Source organism: Sciurus vulgaris (genome assembly GCF_902686455.1).
Source record: "Sciurus vulgaris genome assembly, chromosome: 8".
Taxonomy (NCBI): Eukaryota; Metazoa; Chordata; class Mammalia; order Rodentia; family Sciuridae; genus Sciurus; species Sciurus vulgaris.
This window is the reverse complement of record NC_136468.1, coordinates 89,246,502-89,269,220: the sequence shown is the minus strand read 5'-3', so window position 1 is coordinate 89,269,220 and position 22,719 is coordinate 89,246,502. Positions and strand designations below refer to the sequence as shown.

At 43.3% G+C, this 22,719-nt stretch overlaps 1 protein-coding gene and 1 long non-coding RNA gene across 2 annotated transcripts in view; one reads left to right on the top strand and one right to left on the bottom strand.

Moving 5' to 3' along the window:
- The window catches only part of LOC306668810, a 35,014-nt gene extending 19,285 nt beyond the window's left edge, over positions 1-15,729 (bottom strand). The window contains exon 1 of the long non-coding RNA XR_013765981.1: positions 15,138-15,729. This is a non-coding gene — a long non-coding RNA (uncharacterized lncRNA). The remainder of the gene's footprint in view (positions 1-15,137) is intronic.
- The window catches only part of JAZF1 (JAZF zinc finger 1), a 332,085-nt gene continuing 324,229 nt past the window's right edge, over positions 14,864-22,719 (top strand). Inside the window, exon 1 of the mRNA XM_079152575.1 lies at positions 14,864-15,214. Within this exon, the coding sequence (XP_079008701.1) occupies positions 15,100-15,214 (115 nt within the window). The 5' untranslated portion in view covers positions 14,864-15,099. The remainder of the gene's footprint in view (positions 15,215-22,719) is intronic.

The following is a 22,719-nucleotide window of genomic DNA, read 5'->3' as shown; positions in this document are numbered from 1 at the left end:
GTTGAGAATAACAACAGCAATGTAAAGATGCCATTATTTATTCCCATTTCACAGAAAAAGAAACTGAGTGTTTTAGTTAGCTTTTTTGCTTCTGTGATTAAAATGCCCAACCAGAAAATGGTAGGGAAGGAAAAGTTCACTTGAGGGCTCGTGTTCTCAGAGGTCTCAGTTCAGACAGCTGGCTCCACTCCTTGGGGCCCAAGGTGAGGCGGAATATTATGATGGAGAGTGTGGTGAAGGGAAGCAGCTCACATGGTGATCAGGAGGCAGAGAGAGAGGCTCTACTGGCCAGAGACAAAATATATGCCCCAAAGGCATGTTCCCCAAAGCCCACCTCCTCCAGCCACACCTACCCATCTTCAGTTTCCACTCAGTTAATCCCATCAAGGGCTTAATGCACTGATTAGGTGAAGACTCATAAATCAGTCATTTCACCTCTTTCTTGCATTGTCTCACACAGGAGCTTTAGGAGGACACCTCACATCCAACCAATAACACTGAGGTTTAGAAGGATCAAGCGATTCAAATGTTAATTAAGTGCTTCTGCAACCTAAGGTTGTGGGCTAGGAGGGATCCAGACACTAGGCTACCTGCTTTACTGACAGCTCCTGTGTGACCGGTGGAATCCAGAGACAAGGGACCACCTGAGCATATCAGGAGAGACAGCAGTCCAGAGGCAGTCTGAGTTGCCCTGTGCTTCTGGGAACCTCCACTTTCCCCTGCCCTAGGGTGGAGGAGGCCAGGTGGACCTGTGCAGCTCCAGGGCTGGGTCAGAGCAGAGTGGCACTGTGATAGCACAGAGATCCTGCAAGAGCCCCTGAACAGGGCTGCCAGGAACAGACATGAGCTGTGGGAGGAATGGAAGTATTACAGGTCCCTCAGCAATTCCCTGTTGTTTGGATCAGAAGGAGATTGTGGCAGCCAGGTCGCAGAACGTGAGTGCTAGTCTTCATTAGTGCCTCGAGCATACACCTGCACGGAGGTCTGGGGCTCACCTAGGGAGCGCTCCCTGAAGCTTGCAACCCACTGAGGCAACTCCTACAGTTAAATGTTGCTTGACAAGCTGGCTCCAGCTCTGCTTAAGAAACCACAGGAGAGTGAAGTTTCTAAGCTACACCATTACTGAAACCATGATGGCATTAAGGGATATAGTTCAGATAATTAACAACTGGCAGAGCACAGAAAACGTCCTTGATTTGGAAATGGGTTCATCTATTTGCTGAGCAGGTAGACCAGACCTGCTTAAGCTCAAACTTCTTTCTTTCTTCTTTTTCATTTCCCACCCCCTGCCTTCATCTCCAAATTTGCTTTAGTTATTGTGCATATATATAAATTGCTTTTGGAAGATCATACTTTTGCAAAAAATGCTTCAATATACAGTTGACCTATTTTGAGTCCCATACACATTTTCTATTGGTGAATTTTTTTTTATTTATCAAATGATTGGGGGATCCTAGTTAAAAAGGGGAGGAGGTGGGCCTGGCATTGTGGTGCACACCTGTAATCCCAGTGGTTCAGGAGGCTGAGATAGGAGGATCTCAAGTTCAAAGCTACCCTCAGCAATGGCGAGGGTAGCAACTTAGTGAGATTCTGTCTCTAAATAAAATACAAAATGCGGCTGGGGATGTGACTCAGTGGTTGAGGATCCCTGAGTTCAATCCCCAGTACAAAAAAAAAAAGGGCGGGGAGGGGGGGAGCAGAGGGTAGCAATGGAATGGGAATGAGGTCAACCACAGTGACCATTTTTCTTGCTTTTTTCACAGTGGCAGTAATCTCTCCACTGATGGTGCTGCCGGGGTGGGGTGGGAACAGGACCATCCCAGTCCCAGGTCAGGTAGAACAAGGCAGATGCAGCGAGAATGTCCCTGGTTTGACTATAGTCTATTTTACACCTGCCAGAAGATCCTGGCATTTTGATTCTGGGTTTTCATAAACTTGATAGGTAGGTCTCCACAACTCTAGTGTGAATGCAGGAGGAAGCCTCATGTTTGCTCCAACATACTGCCATGGATCTTCCCTTCCCAGGAGAACAGACAAGCTCAGAGCTCTGTTATGATGACCCCAGACCTCAACCTCTGATTCCATCCCGTGGACTCCCCAGTACAACACTGGACCTGCCCTGCCACCCAGCCCATGTCCACACTGGTTAATTCAGTGTGGCAGAGCCTTTTAAGCTGAGTGTTCATGCTCCTGGTCAGGGAACCTGAATGAGCTGTACACATCCCTGTTGCATAGGCCTCCATTCAAAGACAATCGTAAAATGTTGAACAAATCACGTGGAGGATTATGCTGAATGAATATTTAGAATACCAGAATTGCATTCAACTGTGATTAATAGAAACCTGAGAGGCAGCGGTTTAAATAAACAGAAGTTTATTTTGCTTGCATAGAATGAGAATTCCAGAAGCAGGCAGCTCAGGGCTGATAACAGTAGTCCCGGGGCACCATCCTAGATTGTGGCTCTCTTTCTAATGTTCATCAAAAAGCTACTGTTGCTCCAGCGATCACACAGCACTTCCAGAAACAGAAAGGCGAAGGGGCCAAGTGAAAAAGGTGCCCAGCAGTTGAGTCAGCATGGTTTTAAAGCTTTCCCAGGGGTCTCCATCTAACAATGATATCGCCATTTACCGGTGACGAGTTCTGCTCCCTCTAATGTTGAAGACTGAACACTAGAGAAGCGCACCAAGGCAAGCATATTAAGCAGGTTTTATTTTAAGGTAATAATACAGACTTCTCCCAGGAGGGAGAAGGGGGCCACGGCTGATGTTCTAAAGTCCCAAGAAGTGAGCGCACCCTACATCTTTTATAGGTTCAGGTCTCTTTTGTTCTTCAGTTCTCTCCCCCCTTATCTCTCCTTCCTGCCTAAATGACTAGGCCTGGTTTTCCAGATGACATGTAAAACGTGAGAAGCAGATGGGGCAGGGGGAGGGCCAGAGTGATTCAGCCAGGTAAGGCCTGGGTGGGGGGGCATTAATTAGCAGCTCCTTGCTTGCAGTCCTTGATAAGGGCAGGTAAATTTGGGTAATCAATGGGCTCTGGAGATCCTTGACATTCCATTCTCCCAGGGGCAGTCTCCAACTTCCAGAGGCAGATGGCTTTCATGGCCTTCATTTCCTTGATTCGACCCGATCCCCTATTTCTACACTAACTGCCTATCCCCAGTTCTGGCTTCAACAACCTTTACTTACATTTTAATGAACAAAACTGAATCATACAGGCTGGATGGCAAAAGTTGGGCTTAATTTGAACATATTGTTTCCTTTGATCAGATCTGTTACTAAGGAGCAAGGTGAGAACAGATATTGGATAAGCACCTAGAAGTCTCTCTGTCACATGTTTATGAATGGAATGTGAGTTCCTGAAAGTGACCAAATGAGAGATGGCAGTGGAAGAAGTCATAAGAAGACACTCAGAAGCCTGGGCTCCAGGCACTAGCTCCTGAAAGCTGACAGATAACATTGACTGCTAACAGCACCACAGATCCAGTCCCGAGGGCAGGAAATGAATGATGTTACCCTGCAACACAGAAACCAGCTCTTGAGGTTGCCAATTCCTGCTCTAAGGACAGAATTCATGAGAAGTAACAGGGTGAATATTAAGAACTATTCGAATGAACATGCATTGTCTTGTCAGATTTAGTGTTTGGGTTTTTAGTAAATACATATTTAAAAGAGAATATTATCTCAATTAAATTCATATCAACTCTCTCCTGCACCTTCAAGTCAATTCTTTTTTTGGGGTGGGTACTGGGGATCAAACTAAGGGACACTCAACCACTGAGCCACATCCCCAGCCCTATTTTGTATTTATTTAGAGACAGGGTCTCACTAAGTTGCTTAGCACCTCTATGTTTCTGAGGGTGGCTTTGAACTTGCGATCCTCCTGCCTCAGCCTCCCCAGCTGCTAGGATTACAGGCATGCACCACAGCACCTGAATTGAATTTTAAGTCAATTCTTTATACTTAAAAAGCTGGTGCTGCTGTCAACTAAGCCCAACATAAGGAATTTTTTAGATAACTGAAATCTTATTTTATGTATCCATGAATAAAAAATTAACCAGTAATAGTGAAAATTATACTAAAGCTTACTGTTTGTTTCATTAACACATATTGAATAATTTAATGTATAGGGATGTTTTTGATGGGCTGCTATTTGTGTAGAAAATAACCTTTGTTACTTTCTGCCCCTTCACTGTTTGCCCCCTCCCCCCACAACTCACGCACTCTTACTTCCTGCCTCCCACCTTTCCATTATATAAGGAAGGCAAATTCTGATGGGGTGCTGAGGTGTTTCTTAAGTTATGGAGGACAACTGAGAGTCTAAGCAGGTACTCAGGTACTTGGGTTATACTTGCATTTTTAAACAGTTTCATTAAGATGCTCTAAATGTATTTACTTCTAAATTATTGCCCCCAATTGCAATGTATTTTAGTCAGATTTTGTATCCCCGTGACCAAAATACCTGACAAGAATAACTTAGAGGAGGGAAAGTTTATTTGGGCTCAGAGTTTCAGAGGTCTCAGTCCCTAGGTGACTGACTCCTTTGTTCTTGGTCCAAGGTGAGGCAGAACATCACAGCAGAAGGCCCAGCAGAGGAAAGCTGCTCGGCTCAAGCACTGAGTGGGGGGAAGGGGCCAAGGGAAGAAGCACCCTTCCAGGGCACATCCCCAGTGACCCTCCTCCTCCAGGCATGCCCCACCTGCCTGCAGTTATCAGTCAGGCCATTTAAACTACAGCTGTTACAATGTAATCATTTTACCTTTGAATATTCCTGCATTAATAAGAGCTTTTGGGGGACACTTCACATCCAAACCATAACAAAATGCAAACTAAATTCTTATGCTTGTGAGAGAGAGAATGAGAGAGAGAGAGAGAGAGAGAGAGAGAGAGAGAGAGAGAGAGAGAGAGAGTGTGTGTGTGTGTGTGTGTGTGTGTGTGTATTACCTTTTTTGGTGTCTTATTCTAGCAGCAACTTTTTCATTACTGTTTGTGAACTGCTACACTCTGTTAAAACCAAAACCCCTTGCTTATCAGCCCTTGGGTAAAGTAAAACACAAGACTCCAGGAACTCTCAGGCCTGTAACTTGGTACACTCACTTGAGAATGGTTTGGCAGCATCTACTAAAACTGAACACAAGCACCTTCACAGACATACCCATGTTCATCAACTTAATGACACAGCTCATCCCCACCTCCACACCAGAGCCCAATCAGCCTTTCTTCTCCTATGGCAATGCAAGCCTTATAGACACTCCCGCCTGCAGAGTCCTTTCCATCAGCTATGAAAGGTCAGGAGACTTAGGCAGCTTCCTCTCAATAAGCTCCCTGAATACTACATAAAACTTCCACTGCTTCTCCAGAAGTCAAGTCTGTACCTTTTAAGATGACTTCACCAGCAATGTCTACTACTATAAAGACCAACACAAACTGGCTTAGACAATGAAGTGAGTCATCAGCTCATGGTGGGTTCTATCAGCGCTCCACTTCAGTGTTTCTGACATCTCTCCACTCTGCACTTTGCCAAGTCAGCTTTGTCATTGGACAGATATCCTCATAGTCTAGAGATGTCTGTCAGCATCAACTGGGATATGCGCTTCCTTGTTCAAGTGAGAAGAGAGCAGTCCTCTGTCCAGATAACCACTGAACAAAAGCTCTGAGCTTACCTCAGACTGAAATTTCTGGCAGGGGGCCCACCTCCTGAATCAACGTTGTGGCAGCAAGATTCCATCTGCTTGCAGTGCTGAAGACCTAAGCTCTAGAGACACAAACAAACAAACACACAAGCAAATCCTGTGCACTTCTCCTAGTGTCTAGGATAATGGGTGTTTACTCAGTCTTCATAACCAAGACGGATACACTCAAATGGCTCATCTCGGAACAAAGAAGGAATGCTCCAAAGTGATTTCACATCCTCATAATATCTTATAAATAGCAATGGTTGGATATTTAAATGCCAACTTTCCTCCTAAAAATTAAAGTTCTCCCTCACTGTAACATCCACCCCATTCTCCAAGAAATCTAAGAAAAAGTAGTTAAAAGCAATGACCACAGATCATAGCATTTATAGTACTGGATGCAGAGATAAAATGATAGTGCCTCATCTTTGACTAGCAGTGCTTTTACAAGCATCTTATTTCATCCCTGAGAGTTGGGTAGGAGCTGTACCATTACATCCAGTTTGCAGATAAGGAAATCTCAGAGAGATTGACTTACCTAAGGTCAATGGCTTGTAAGCAATAGAGCTGGCATTAGGACCTAGCTTTTATGCATTAGGATGTAGGTCTTTCTGATGTTGAACTTTTGTGGAATCCTTTTCCTCTGATGGGTCTTTTCGACCAGGGTATAGGATAAGAAAGATAAGATGCAAATTTGATTATGGTTAACAGGGAGGAGACACTGAGCACTGTGTGCAAAGAGGATTCTTCTGTGGTAGGACTTTGGTGTACAGGGGAGAAAAGATGGGAAAGATCTTCTCAGCCTTTGCTTCTGTCCTTTTCTTTTGGTTCTTTCCCAATTTCCTTTTTCCTAACTGCTTCTTTCTCAAATTCTCTTCTCTGGCACAACTTTCTCAAATATGGTGCTTTCTATGTTCACTTTCTATGTTCAAGCTTCATTCAATAATCAATCCTGAAAAGGCATCCTAAGAGGTGGGAGGAGAGGGCAAGATAGGAGGGGGTGGGTTGCCAGGGATAGGGGAAGTGGGAAGAGAATGAGGAAGCTGGAAGAAAAAGAGAAGGAAACAGGACTCATCGGTTGTCTATGATCCCAAGATTAACTATAATTTAAGATGTTATGCACATTTTTACCTTCAAGGGAATGTGACTTTGAACTACAGATCCAGAATTGGAAATACTTAAATACTGAAAAACCCAAACCTACCAACTGAAGGGTTTTCTGTTTCTTTTTTGGTTTTTTTTTTTTTTTTTTTTTTTTTGCAGTGCTGGGGATTGAACCCAAGGCCACAAGGCAGGCACTCTACCAACTGAGCTATATCTCCAGCCCTGAAGGGTTTTCTTGAGAGAAGTGTAACTGGAGACTGCCCAGACATTATAAAATATTATCCTTTATAGCACTCATTTTAGATAACTTTGGAATACTAATATATTCAGTTTGGTGAAAATTAATTTTCTCATAACTCTGATCTGCTCTGGGAAATAAGGAAAGGTATTGAGAACCAAGAACTATTTGCGCCTGGAAGATAGTCCTTATCTATTTCTTCCTTCTGATATCGTCTTTTAGATCTGTTTAAGGGGCAAAGGGTTTCCTTTGAATTGTTTGCACTAGGAATTAGATCTGCCCCTAATCTCATGGTGATGATAAATTGGGCTATTGTGCAATGTGAATGATCTAATTTTGCACTGTGCATGGAAGGCTAGACAGGTTGCAAACCGGTGGACACATGGACCAGACTTAGGCTGCAGGTGCAACTTGTTTGCCTTCCAATGTTTTAAGAGAGGACTTCTCTCTAGTCCATCACTGATTCCTGCCATTCACACAATACATACCTGACCACTCACACACCTCTTCTCTCACCACCTCTTCTGCCTGGCACTTAAGACTTCTGTGTTTGAGACCTCTAAGATAAGAAAAGTCACTAAATATATAAGGCAATAGAGAGAAGAATCAAACACATAATGGGATGAAAATCCTAAAAAGATCAAATTATTACTTTCAAAAACAAGGAGAAAATTCATTCCTAGTGTAATGACTGGAGTCTGGATCTGTTTCCTGGAAGGCAAGAGTAGCCTCCACTTAGATCTAGCTCTGAAAAGAAGGGATTGAGCTGCAGAGTCCTCTGAGATGGTGCCCAGTGAGATGGTTTGTTCTAGGACTCTGGGAACTAAAACTGTAACAGAAAGTATGAGTACATCAAACAACGGACTGACAAGCAACATGATTATAGTTATTACAGAACTAGAGATTATGACAAAGAGATGACAGAAGCAAAAAGAACCACCATTCCCCCTGATAGGTGATGCCTATGTTCCCAACTCCAGCCCAAGACCAATAGTAGGAAGGCACAGAGTGAAGGTTAGGTCAAGAATTGGCTGAAGAACAAAGCGAGGGTATCTTTTAAAAGTCTTACTTTCTAATACAGTTTAGTTTTAAAATAAGGTATTTGTGCTAGTCAGTTTTCCATTACTGTAACAAAATACCTGAGATAATTCACCTAGAAAGGTTTATTCTGGCTCATAGTTTTGGAGGTTCCAGTCCATGTTCAGTTAGCCTATTTGTGGGATTGTAGTGAGACAGCACATCATGGTGGAAGCATGCAGTGGAGGAAGCTGCTCACCTCATGGTGCCCAGGAAGCATGAAATGAAGAGGAAAGGCCTAGGGACCCAATGACCCCTTCAAGGGCAGGCATATCCCAAGTACCCTAACTTCCATTCACTAGGCCCCCCCTCCTAAAAATTCTACCTCCTCGTAGTACCATTGGATGGTGACCAAGCCTTCAACACATGGACTTTTGGGGAGCATTCAAGATCCAAACTATAGCACTATTTAAGAACAGGAAATAAGTTTTGCAACAGCAAAGCAAAAAGAAAGGGAAAAAGATAAGACAAGAGTCTCAATTCCTGATGGAGGCCCTGTAATCTCTCCATCATTGACACCCCATCCTGATACTTTTTATCCTCATCTAAGCGCATTTGGTAAAAATGCATTTTCTCCTTCATTTTAGTATTTGTAATTTATATGAGTCTGTGCAAAGAGCCAACCTCTCCCTTAGATTCAGGTGGGGAGAAGGAACATGTTCTACAATCCACAAATTCAAGCATAAATATTAAAAGTTGAATATTAAAAGTCAGGCCCTGGAGTCAGACAGACATAGTTCAAACCCCAGTCCCAGCACACATTAGCTCTAAGACCTTCAGCAAGTTACCTTCTTTCCCTGGGTTCTGTTTTTTCTCATCCACAGTTTGGGCATAACATCTGTCTACTTCACAGGGCTTAAAAACTGCTCTATGTGAAAGCATCTAGCCCAAGGCCTGGAATGGCAATAGGTACTCAATGAAAGATGACAATTGTTATTTAAAATAATCATAGTGAACCTGAATGGGTCTGTGAAAGGGAAAGCTATCCTAGTTGGTCTACAAAAGGGAAGCTAAGTGTCAGATCTCTCATCATGGCTGAATGCCCCTCTGCCACTCTCTGTCCAGTTGGACAGCTTCTTCTGCATCAGCAAAGACTAGGAAATCAGCACTATCAAAACGAATGAGACAAACGCTTACAAGGTGACTGTTAGGAGCCCAGCACAGTGACACGATACTAGACTTTAAAAGGGGTTTCATCAAAGACAGGGCTGCAATCATGGGAAGGAATAACAGTTGTAATCTATCCAAGCTGAGATGACTGAAGACTATCTTTCATTGATGCTACGTAAGAAAAGAACAGTAACAAATTGTTAGAAATTGCTTGAGCATTGAAAACTCAAATCTCAGCACACAGTCTTATCACAATGCTGAGCTATACCCCCGTATAGCTTTTATTGAGTACCATGTGCAGGGACAATGAAAGATAATCTCTTTTCTCAAGGAAGAATGGTCAGGTGCAGCATCCTCTGAAGAAGAAGGCATTTGCCCAAGAATTGGTGCAGACAGCATTCTGAGACATCTGAGACATTCTGAGACAAAAATATTAGACCTTCAATGTCTGTTTAACAAAAGTCAACCATTAAAAAAAAAATATATATATATATGTTTTCAAATATATACTATATTTTCAAGTATATTATATATTCAAATATATACTATATATGAAATGGGACATCTGTATATAATTTATAAATTAAAATATAAATATTCATGTGACAAAAGTTCAAATTTTCTTATTGATGGAATTCTTGATCAAAAAGGTTTAGGAAGCACTGGTCTAGAGGAGAAGAAAAACCAGTAAGCCCACAGTCAAAATCTAAGGAAGAGGGAAATTGGCTGGGACATAAATGAGCAGCAGGGAAGGAAGAGGAGGCAGGATATAGGGAAGGGCTCCTGGAGGAGGTGATGGGCTGAGTTGCTGAAATGAGTTTGGTGGAAGTAAAGGGCAAGGGAAGAAGCATGTTCCTAATAGGCTATACAGCACAGGCAAGGGCAAAGTGGTCTGTGCATGAGCAAGTGTGTGTACACTTTGAAAACTAAAATTATTCAGTTCATCTTGAGCTGTCAACAGGTGGGGGAACTACAGGTTGGGAGGTTTCTCCACTAACACTTGGAGGTTTCTGCATAAACCAGATTTTGAAGGCTACTGAAGAGTAAGGAGCTTATTCTGAAAAATCAAAGTTACCCCTAAGGGATTCAAGTTGGCAGATGAGATCATGGTGTGTCCACTTTGATGTTCTAGTGCCTTCTACATTGACACCTGTCTGAGTCTTGGAGGAAATGGATTGCAATAATGGGAGCTGGTAAAATCACAAAAAGCCAAGACACAAAAGGTGATAGTAGTCTTTGGAAGAACACAAGTCCTTTATACATTGCTGGGTAACCACCAGTAGCACCTGTGGACACTCTTTGGGCAAAAAGGTTGTGCAGACTTTCATAGGATTGGTGCCTGATCGACTCCATTTCAGTGTACATGTCTTATCCAAATTGTAGCCCTGTGTCTTGCACAGCTAACGAGAACTGCTGCATAAATCCTGGGCCCACAATTCCTGCGATTGCTTATATTAATAAAGTCTGCTGTACGGTGCAATAGGAATTGTGACTAGAGGTTCAACCAAGATATGTTAAAGGAATGAATGAAATAGCAGTTGCTTGGCTGCTCTTATGAACCTTATTTTAAACTTCAGGCTGAGCTGGCCTGAGAGGCAGTGGTTCCAATCAGATTTGGAGCTATCATCTGCGTGGCAGTGGGTCAGATGACAACAAAGGACTGTACCCAGAATATTCAGTTAGAACTGTGGTCACTGGCTGGGTAGTTTACTAATTTAATTCTGAAGAAGTACTGCAAGAAGCTACAAAAGAATGCAATCATTTGTGTGTTTGTGTGTGTTCAGGAAGGCAGCAGCAAACACGTGGGAAGCTAATGGATAATGCCCATGAGCACTGTTCACTTGTGATGACCCACAAAAGAACTTCCATGACTCATTCTAAAGTCAACCACTAATCCTAGGCAAATAAGACTGGGGACAAATAGAGAATTCATCACCAAAGCTGATTCGTTTCTGAACTAGAATAAAATCAAAGAATTTTAAGGTTTGATTGCAAGAATATTAGACAGGAGAATCTGAAATAGACATTGTCCTCTTTGGAATAAGGTGGGGTCTAAAGAAAATATCCTTGAGGCAAAGGTTGCTATCAGTGGAATTGGTAGGCTCAGTCTTCAAGAGATGGGAAGTCATACATTGTTAGAGGTGGCCACAGACTTTGAGAGCTGGAGAAGAACTGGGCTCACAATCTGCTCATTCTACATGATGGCGGTAGTAAAAGGGATGACCCAAACCACTTAGAAGAATGTTTATAGCTAGTAAACCTGAAAAGACCTTAAGAGAGACTTGGGAAAAGCCTACAAAATCACAGAAATCTACAGTCAAAGGTAGTGCAGAGAGTTAGACTCAAAACAGAATCCAATGTTCTTATAGATCCTCTAGTAGCACTAACAGATGATCACAGAGAATACAGAGAGTGCACAGTGTTTTATTAAAAAAAATAATTTTAGTTATGGATGGACACAATACCTTCATTTTACTTATTTACTTATTTTTTGGTGGTGCTGCTGATTGAACCCAGGGCTTTGTGCAAGCTAGGTCCCCGCCCTCATATTTATTTATTTTTTATGTGATGCTAAGATCAAACCCACACGTGCTAGGCAAGTGCTCTACCACTGAGCTGCAACCAGAGCCGCCAAGTGCAGTGTATCCTGAAATTCATGAAATCCTGTATGTGAAGGATAGACAGCTACATAAAGCATAATCTTCTGGTGGCTTCATTAGATCACCAGATTAGTATCTCCTAGGAGCTATCCCATACTGAGGGCAGGCACTGGACATGCTGGATTTGGGGAGAATGACCTTGAACTCCAAATCACCTATAATGCTAAGTACCATTTTATGGGACCACTAGACATCCATACTTTGGGCCCACACAATAGGAGGCATAATTCTCCAGGGAGGGGTAAGATTTCCAAGGAAAAGGGTCTTAAACTCAGCAAATGCTTCTACTCCATCGCTACTATCATATCTCTCTGACTCCTCAGTTCTCTCACTGCCCTTTCCTTTAAGATATTTTTAATCCCCAAATAAGACATGAATGTTTTTCCAAGCACACAGGTACATCAGTCGTCACCTTGTTTTGGAAGTAATACGTTGAAGTATTTGTTTTACATATTTTTATAGCCTAGACGTTGACTTTATCTAGAGGGACACCCTCGAAACAAACATTTTAAAATGTAAGTACACAAAGGTAAGCATGTCATTATAAACCAATTTTTTCAAAATTTGCCTGTGGTTACTCTATTTTTGTCCTTTTTCTGTCTAGTAAAGTCTTACTGACTGAACTGTGAACACAGAGAGAAAATTACATGCACCTGGGAAGAACTTGTTGCTGCCTCTGGCCTCAGTTTTCCCACATATAAAAATCAGGGACCCTGACAGCAAGAGTGTCTTCCAGATTTAAAAGATTAGGATCACATATCTCATAAAAGGACCCCAAATACTTATAGTGTGCAGATTACAGTAGTAGTAGTAATAATTAATAATAATAATAATAATAGCAAAATGCCATATAAGCAAAGCTTTAGTCATATATGAAGAAGTAGTAGGGTTGATTATTTTCAGGAAAAATAAACTGATTCTTTACAAAATACAATTTCCCAATGTCAAGAAAATAATTTCAGGTCTTAAAAATCAAAATCTTGATTCACTTTGTTAAGTGAATTTGTTCAACTTGGCTTACTCAACTTTCATTTTAGGAATAAAACCTTGTGATAGGAAGTACTGGAGATCAGAGTAGTGGAGAGTTAGGCATTTGTGAAACCCAGGCTCCTTCCTTTCATCTTTCACATTTCCAGCACTTCCCATTTCTGAGTTCCCTTGACTGAACTACCTCTGTGCTTCTCCATACTCTTTCTGGAGATAAAGATGTCATGTAGACAGGTTTTTTTTTCTTCCAGAAGGCAGAGTTGCCACTTCTTCAAAAGTCTGGGTGCTCCCCAGATGCTGCAGAGTGGGGAGGGGGCCTAGCACTCATCTCTAGGGGAGGCTGCTTTGGCACCGTTTTTTTTTGGCTAACGTCTTTGTATTGCATTCCATGCCACTCAGTGTAGTGTGTGTCTGCCAGATATTCTGCCTGCTCTCAGCTGAAGGCCTTCCCAGACTGGGCAGCTGAATGTACTACACAGCTGCCAAAATTCTAATTCAAGATCTAGAATTCTAACTCCTGTTCTTTACACCCTTGTCTGGCCTTGGCCCCAATCTCCTGCCAACAGGGTCCCTGGCTCATTATCAGGCCCACCCGGGGCCCTGCCCCCACTCTCACTTGAGCCCAGGAAACCATTCTTGGCACCAAAATGAACTTGAACAGCACACTGCCCCAGCCCCACCCAATCCAGCTCTCATCTTTGCAAGTGCATCACCTTGTGAGCTAGAAGATAGTGGTGATGGGGCAGAGAAAATGCCATGGGTGAGGGCACTCAGTCTCGATTGCTGTTACAGTCAGATTGTAAAACTTTTTGCAGTGACAGAAATAGTACATGTGCCTTTACTTATACTTACATGAAAGGCCTTAACAATTCTATTATTAGCAATAACACTACAGTTGCATACAGTTTATGGAAGGGGAAATACTACTTCTGTATGTATCTGCATTGTCCTAAGGGAAAATGCTAAATTCGGGATGCATATATTAATAAAAATGGACTTTTGGATAATAAATTAGTGATAATGTGCAATGTTCCTTAGGCACCTGGAAAAGTGCTACTGGTGAAACACACTGTATGGGTAAAAATGTTACTGCAACTGGAGGTGTTTTGGGGGTGGGGACAAGGTAATGGATTCTTAGCAAAATTCTGGCTTCTTAGGGAAACTGCAAAATTCAACTTAAAGGGCTTAACTGGTCAATGTTATGGTTTAAATGCTCCTGGGATGGTATAACCTTGATTGATTACAAAAGTGAAACCTTCACTTTTCATTGAGGAATAAATGTATCCCTTGCCTCTATTTCCACTTCTAGTCTTAACTAATACACTATTCTTTCTACGGGGCAGAAACACAGAGATGGTTTAGTCACCACATCTGAGACGGGTAGTGGGTGCCGAGGAGTGCTATAATTTGGGGTAAAGAAATTATTTTAGATTTTGTTTTCCCAAAAGGAGCAAGGAATAGAAAAAACGTGGTACATATGTAAAACACAGGCAAATGCACTTGACAACCAAGCACTCTATTTTGAAATTTAAATAAAGCTAAGAATTTCTTCTGGCCTAGGGGGAAGCTTCATTAAAATCAATTAGTTAGTACAAACCTCTAGAGAATATGGATTTTTTTTTTTTTTTTTGAGAAGGTTTAAAGAATAAGGTGCACACAATTACCTTTCCTGGTTCCTCTGTGAATGTCAGTGTCACGCCCAGACAGGTGGTCAAGTGCAAACAAATATCCATTGAGAGGGGCCTGCTAACTCCCTGAATGCTCATGGCTGGGAAGTATGTGTAGTTAATAGGTATGGATCTATTAAGCATGTAATATACATAACTGAGGAGACTCCAAACAGATTGCATGTATGACAGACTGTGAAGGGCAGGCCTAGGGAGATAAAGTTGGTGGCAGGCGCTGCCAGGTGAGGCCTCGGTCCGGGAGCGGAAGGTTGGGACCGCACAGCTGTAGCCGCGCGCCCTGGTCCCTCCTCCCAGCTGCGGCGGCCTCCCCCACCCCCACCCTCCCCGCGCCGCTCCCGACGCCGCCGCCGCCACCGCCTCCCCTCTGCCTCCCGGTGGCTCCTCGCTCTCCTTCCATCTCTCTCGCCCCCTCTCCCTCCGTCCCGTCCTCTCCTCTCCCCTCACCCCGCCTCTCCCCCCTCCCCCAGCCCCTCCTCTCCTCACCCCACCCGGCCTCCCTCCCTCCCTCCGCCCGCCCGGCGCTCGCAGAGCCGACACCAGGGGGGCTCTCGATGTAGCACCATGACAGGCATCGCCGCCGCCTCCTTCTTCTCCAATACCTGCCGATTCGGGGGCTGCGGACTCCACTTCCCAACCCTGGCAGACCTCATCGAGCACATCGAGGACAACCACATCGGTAAATGGCCCGGGGGTGGGCGGGGGTGCTGGGCGCGCGGAAACTCTTGCCCAGGCGACAAGCCCCAGAATGGCCAGGGGTGGCCGGGAGGCAGGGAGTGAGGGAAGCGGCGGCGGGGCGGGGAGGGTGTGTGCGAGCCCCGGGGCTGGGGGTGGCGGGATGCGGAGGCGCGAGGTGCGGGGGAGGGGGGCGGGGAGCAGGCTGTGGTGGGGGAGGGGGCGGGCGCCCCGAGGTGCAGCGGGCGGGCCGGGGGACTCCGAGGGGCGTGCACGCGGGCTTCGAAGTGGTGGGAGTGGGGGTGCGCTGCGGCGGGGCGGCGGGGATGCGGCGGCGGGGCCGGGCGCCGGGGAAGGGGGCGCAGGGCGCGGCGGGCAGGCAGGCGGCGGGCGCTGGGCAGGGGCGCGGAGTTAGTTGGCCCGGGTGGTCCGAGCCGCCCGGGGCGCCGGGGGCGCTGGGGGGCGGGCGCTGCACGCCGCCTGCCGCTTCCGCCCCGGCTCGAGCTGTCAGGGCTCGGCGGCGGCTGCAGCCGCTGGGAGGTGGGAGCGGGGGGGGGGGGGGGGGGTGGCTCCACCGCGGCAGCCATTCCGCTTCCTCCTCCCACCGCCGCCGCCACTGCGTCCTGTCAGCGCCGGTTGCTAGGTGTGGTGCGTCGGGAGGGGGCCAGGGCCGGCGGCCACTGGCAGGCGGAGGACCGGGGCGCTCGCCCTCTCCCCGGGTGGCGACTGAGCGGGCCGGGGAAGCGCGGACCTCGGGGCCCTGGGCGTCTGCTCTTGCACCGGCCTGGCGCGGACGCCGGGGCGCTGCGGGCTGAGGTTCCGGGTGCGCCCGCGGGCCGCGCCCAACACCCAGGGGCCGGGTCGCCCCGGAGGCCCTTGCGGCTGCGTCGGCTGTAGAGCAGTCCCCGGGGCCCGCAGCCGGGCATTTAAATGCTCCTTGGCTCTGCCATTTGCATTTCAAATGGTGCTAGGCCCGAGGTGCGCCGGCTGCGCCCAGGGATCGGCGGCGGCCTGCGTAGCGCCCGGGCGCAGGGGACGCAGGCGAAGCGGGGACCGGGATGCCCTGTGGGGCGGCGGGTTTTCCTTAACACCCAGGACCCAGGGACCTTTCAACAAGTCCTCTAATTCGCAGAAGTCCTTGCACATATTTCCACATTTCTATCCCGAGCCCCTACGGAGGGAGATGGGTCGGGTTCTTCTGGCTCAGGCGATCTGGCCACCTGCGGAAGGTGTGTCCAGCGCCCGCAAGTTATCCTATGTGGGCAGGAAGGTGAAGGGGGCGCGTAATGCCTCAGGGGGGCTCTGTAATCCAGAGGACCTGTAAATTGCCTCAGGAAGCCCAAATGAATGCCATGGACTCAGCCATGTGGATGCAGCTCACGTTTTTACAAAGTTGAGAGAATAAATCACGACTGCTGTGTATTTATGCATGAATAAAACGAGACAGAGCCTTATGCTCCTTTGCTTCATATAATGCTCTTTGCACACAGTGGGTGCTTAATAAGCGTTGAATACTTGTTTGGAATGGGATTTAATGGGCCATCCAAAATGGAAAATAATCATGAAAAATGTCCACAAAATGGAAAGGTAATTCTGATGAGTAATTGTTAAGGTTTTGAAACTTTCGAAGTTCCAAAACATCCATGCCATAGCTTCTTCCATCTCTTTTAATAAAGTCTTCACTGAAGAACTAGACTCCAGTTTGGGGAATCTTAAAAGCAGTTGAATGGAGTAACAAATTTGCTGATTCATATCATGATTGGATAGTCCTAAGTGAAAGTGCTTGAGAATATAAATCGGGTTTTTCCTGATGATTGATTAAAAATAAAGTTAAAACTCCCATGATACAAAGCTTCAGTAGAAATTTTGTTAGTTCACATACCTTCTCTTACTCAAAATAGTAAATGGAAAACAATAAATATAAATAATAAAAATTTTAATTATATAAATATGTGTAAATAATATAAATAAATAATGTCTCCTGACCTGTGGAACTGTCATCGCAGGCCCCACCCATTCTCATTTACAGTTATATCATGATAAAGCAGAATTTATGGAAGCTGAGTAATAATTTTACCCAGTTTTGCCTGCCTACTTGGACTGATTAAAAGAAAATATAAATTATTAAAGTGTGTTAAAGCAATTATCCCTCTTGAGGATTTAGTTTGTAATTAAATGTTTTAACACTTAATTGTGGGTAAAACTTAAAAGATTTTTTAGGGTTGCAGAAATTGTCTCAATATTGTGCAAACCTTTTTTAAGACGGTTGGAGATTCATAAATTTCCTAAAACTCAACTTTTACATAATGATACTCCCAAAGGGCTAGTGTTTTTCTTTTAATGATGAAAATATTGGAAAATTATGTTTATAACAATGGCTATGACTTAGGCAAATTGTTTGGCAGGGCTGACAAATACTATACGTTGGAAATAGTTTGAACCAACAAACTTTATGAACAGAAAATGTTAAAATTAACAAACACTTGAAATTCCCAAATTGAACAGACTCACTTAAATTGTTGTGTACTTCTGCTGAGAAGGCCATTGCTCTCAAAGGCAGCCCCATATACAGAAAGTAGTAGGAATTAATCTCATGAAGAATAAAAACATCCTGATTAGTAGGTAGCATCATATAAATATACTTATAAATATGCTTTTGATAAAGAGGTGAGTGAATAAATATCAGATAAAGTATTCAGTGAAAGGTATAGTCACTTGTTTTTATATGGCATTGTTTGTGATTCCATCTACCTTTTTTGAAATATTTTTAATAATTGATTACTGATTTCATGTCTTTGTTAGCCAGTGGCTATGTTAAAAAGATTCATTAAAAGACTACTAAGAGATGTATGTTATTCTGCTTTTATTCAAAGATCTTATTATTTAGATGAAAGGGTTGGAGATATGCTTAGGTAGCAGTTTTATCTTCAGGATTTTCTGGGTTATATCCATTTAGCCACTAGTCAAAACCCTTAAGCAGTGATGAAATGAAGGTTTATGGGTACTATGGCATATGTCTTGCTTAACAGATATTTTTCAAGATGTATAATTTTCATTATAACTATCATGTTTAATCCAAATTAATTACACATATTAAGTTGTGAGTAGTGGTCGTTGCAATCTTATGCGTATACACATAGTTCTTGAAGGCTTTTTCTTTGCTTGTTTTGTGGGGATTGTACTCAGGCCCTTACACATGCAACACATGAACCCTAGCGCCCAAGCTACATCCTAGCATGTTGTTTTTAACTGTTTTCCTCTTACCATAAAGAACACGGATTTAGGGCTTTGGAGACCATCTTTTGTTTTAGCTATTTTTCTTCTTCTTGGAAGAGTGCTGTACCCATGATCCTATTTTTTCCCCCTTATATCTCACTGCTGTTTCAGAACTGGAGCATCTGTCTCAATAAGCAACCCAAGTATCCCAACTGAAACCCTCCCCACCACCCCACTTAAGTTGCCTAGAAATCCCACAGCCCTGCAACTGTGAAGTACTTCTCCACCAGCATTGCCATCAATTCATTCATAACCCTGGTGCTGTTTCCTGGAGACAGGAAAAACTATCAGTGATTGTTTGCTTCTCATTGAAAGTAGATACTTGAGTTTGTAGAAACACTCTTAGCATGAATATCCTAGATAGGTGAGGTTAAACTGGGAACCAGGAATCTTAGAAACACCAGTAGAACTAAATTTAGCACTGAAGATCATGCCCCAGAAATGAAATGCCTGAATCTCAGTACTATGAAATCATTTGACTTTTGATCTCATAAGGCAACTATGGAATCATTCTTATTTGATTTGATCTTTTGGTCCATTTGTAAAAGTAATTCTGCATTTTGAATTTATGTAATAATCTATGCTGAATACTTACTGCTAGGTACAGTTCTGTGCACTTGATATTTTTGGTGAAGGAAATTAACATCCCAGTTCTTTGGAGATCTTACATTCCAGTGGAGGGAAAGAGACAGTAAATATTTGAAATGATGATAAATTATGTGGGAAGATAGTGATCCAGAAAAGAAGAAAGTTAGAGCAAGGTAAGATGGATTGGGAGAGAGAAATGTTGGAATTTTAAATAGGTTGGTCAGGATAGGCCTTGTGAGAAGCTGATATTGGAATCAAACCTTAAAAGATGTGAGGGAGTTAGTAGGGACATCTGTGGAGCAGCCAGGTCCAGACAGTGTGGCCAGAGGCACTTTAGACACTGGCAGAGGCCTTCCCCACTGTGGACTTGGAAAGTGGTATCAAGGCCAGCGGCTTCCATCATGGCCTTTCCTTGTGGCCTGAATTTATTTGAAAAACCCCAGGACTAGAAAGAGACACTGTGCCTTTGCCTGTGAGTACATTCCCCTGAGGACCTTTCCTGTGGGGAGAAGGAATGATCGAATGAATAAATGAATGAATGAAAGGCTTGTTGTTGCCTGCCTGCTCTCGGCCTGTACCCTGTGGCTTGGCAGCAGGATCCCCCTCCCCCAGTGCTCCCTCCCTTCTTCCCAAGAAGGGCCCAGGTTCAGAGTCAAGGGAGGTTTGAAATGCATGTGGGTGCACATAGGCACCCACACCGTAAACAGTGTACAGGAATCCTGGGTCTAAAATTTCACTGCCATCTCCAGAAGGTCTTTAGTAGTTTCTCTGCTGTGAACAGTCAACTCAACCCTTTATGAAACAACCCTTTCAAACATTCTGTCTCACAAGTTTCATGAACTTGTGATTGTTTTCCTTTAGTGTATGGTTTTTCTGACATGTAACTGAAACGTATAGATCCTAAAACTGTGCTTGCAGCTGCCTGGGTGGACAGACGCCTCCATATTCTATAGAAAATAGTTTTCTTTAGAATTCACATATTTTGTGGCCATCTCTTACCTAGACAGGTCTGGCAATGCAGATTGACAGTTGTTTTCAGAGATCTCGATTCTTCCCTGTTGATGACAATGAAGAAGCCTTGAGGCTGGAGCAGGTTGGTGATACTTGATGTGAGGGGCTTTCCTAGGACTATTTGGAAGCCAAAGGCCTTGTAGACTGAGGACTGAGAGACAGAAGACAATGCCACTGAATCTGTTTGGAGTGTTCCTTTTTCTAGGTTCTGTTCCATGCCTTCCGTTTCTCTGTCATCCTCTCCTTGCCCCTGCCTTCATATCTTGACAGTACAGACACATTCTGGGTACCGAACAATATTTGCTGGATTGCACACATGTATTTTTTTTCACGATAATCTAATAGGTAATAGATGAGTTCCATATTGGCCTGGTTAAAATGTTGTTTATATGGAATCTGAAAATCAGAAACTAAGAATGTCAGAAATTTGTTATATTTTTTTTACATGTCTTTCATTTCATATACTGAATCAGTTTAAATAAAATTATGTTTTCCTCATACAATAAGAACTGGAATGCTGCAGTAGTCTTCACCATGTTTTTTTTTTTTTTTTTTTTTTTTTTAAAGACTAGCTGCAAGCTGGGACCAGATTAATGGATGTTCACTTTAAGGATGAAGTCTTTCCATTAACTCCCAGGAGTCAAAGGGACTCTTCGTGGGTCACTAACTGTAGACTTTCTGTGCAGCTCCAAAGAACATTGACAGTCTCCTGATGGCTAGTTTCCCTTGCCTGGCTCACCCACTAGCCTAGTAAAGGAAGCATAGTTCATTGTCTGCCAGGTACCATAGAGACTTTTTTCTGAGATGGACCTCCTTGACGGGATGAGGTCTTGAAACCAGATTATGGATACTGAAATATTCACTTTTTTTTTTTTTGGTACTATGTATATCATTTATAAGGAGGGGGCCAATGGGGAGAATACTGTTTATAATATATAGACATAGTAATGGCATAGACGTAGTCCCTCTCTCTGTGGGATCCCTAGTGGATGCCTGAAACCATGGATAGTACCAAACACACATTCTTTCTTTGTATCTATCCATCCATTCATCTATCTGCTATGGTTTTTCCTATATATCGCCATCATTTGGAACATATTTTTGGTTTATATCCTCCACCTACAAGTTTAATGCCCTTTTTCTTTTAACATGTACTATGGCTGTTAACTCTTGTAGGCTGAGGTACAACAGCAAAACTAGCATGAATTTCTTTTTCCTTCTTCTCAACTTCTTATCAGTCCCAGCATGTGATTTTTTTTCTTTTCTTAAAAATTTGTGAATTTTTACCTTTTCACTTAAAGAAAGCATGTATGGTCTGAATTGCCACTATCACTACTCTTGTACTTTGGGGTCATTATTAACCCATTTTGTTCCATCCACCCAAATGTGGCGCAATCTCAAAAACTTAAATTGAACAACAAATATATCACTTATAGTAATTATGAAATAATATTTGAATACATATATTTGCAGAATTGAAAACTTGACTTATGGGTTAAGTCAAATAAGCACTGTGATACTTAGACAGTTGAGCTGGATACTAAGGGACTAATAGGTGGGTAGTGTATACTGCATTGATACACTGGACACAAGGATGATTCACACCCCAGGCAGGACTGTGCAAGATTTTATCATACTATTCAGAATGCAGTAAAATGCATGCAATTTAAAACTTATGAATTGCTTATTATTAGAAATGTCCACTTACTATTTTTAGACTGAAATTGCCTAAGTAATTGAAACCATGGAAAGCAAAACTCCAAATAAGGAAAGACTACTGCATTCAAGATATAATACATATGTAAGTGATGTATGTGTTTGTATATCACATATATATGCATATGTGTGTAGTATCTGTGTGTGTGTGTATATATATGTATACATATATATGTGTGTGCATATATATATATTTATGTATGTATATATGGGTGTGTAGGCACAGATATATGTTCCCCTTCCTCTTGCTCCCTCTTCCTCTCTCTTGATCATGGATAGTGAGAACTACCATACATATTTCTGAGTGCTTCTTCTATACTAGTACTTAACACGGTGCTTCTTATCTCCAAGGAGTTGAAATTTATTTGGAGAGACCAGACATGAATGTACAAGATAAATGATGATTCAAAACAGGGACCGTAGAGAAAAATTTATTGTGAAGCCCAGAACCCCTCCCTAGTACAAAACATTTTTTTGCCATTTTAAAATATATTGCTAGGGCCTACCCAGTACTTTCCAAGTCTCTGGAGGAGTCCTAACTGTGTATGTAGCAATTCATTCACAGGGTTATGACTTGTAAAATTTGTAAAAGAATGATTTTAAGAGCAATCTCTTAACATTGTCTTTCTCCTCTCTGACTTCCCTTCTGTCACATTTTACTGTGGGTTCGATGACATTGGAGTTGAGAGTATTTTGAGAGACAGTTAAGGGGAAGTTGAATTGGGGACATATTTAGTTTGAATTTGGTGGAATGATGGACATAGTTCATCTCTGTGTCTAGTTGCATTATTCCTAGCCATCCTGGGGTAGGAATCACTTCTCAGGAATACCACCCATTATGCCAGCCCACTTGGGGTCCTTACACAAAGGCACAGCTCAGAAGTAGCATTGCAGCATGAACGTGGACTATAACATCTG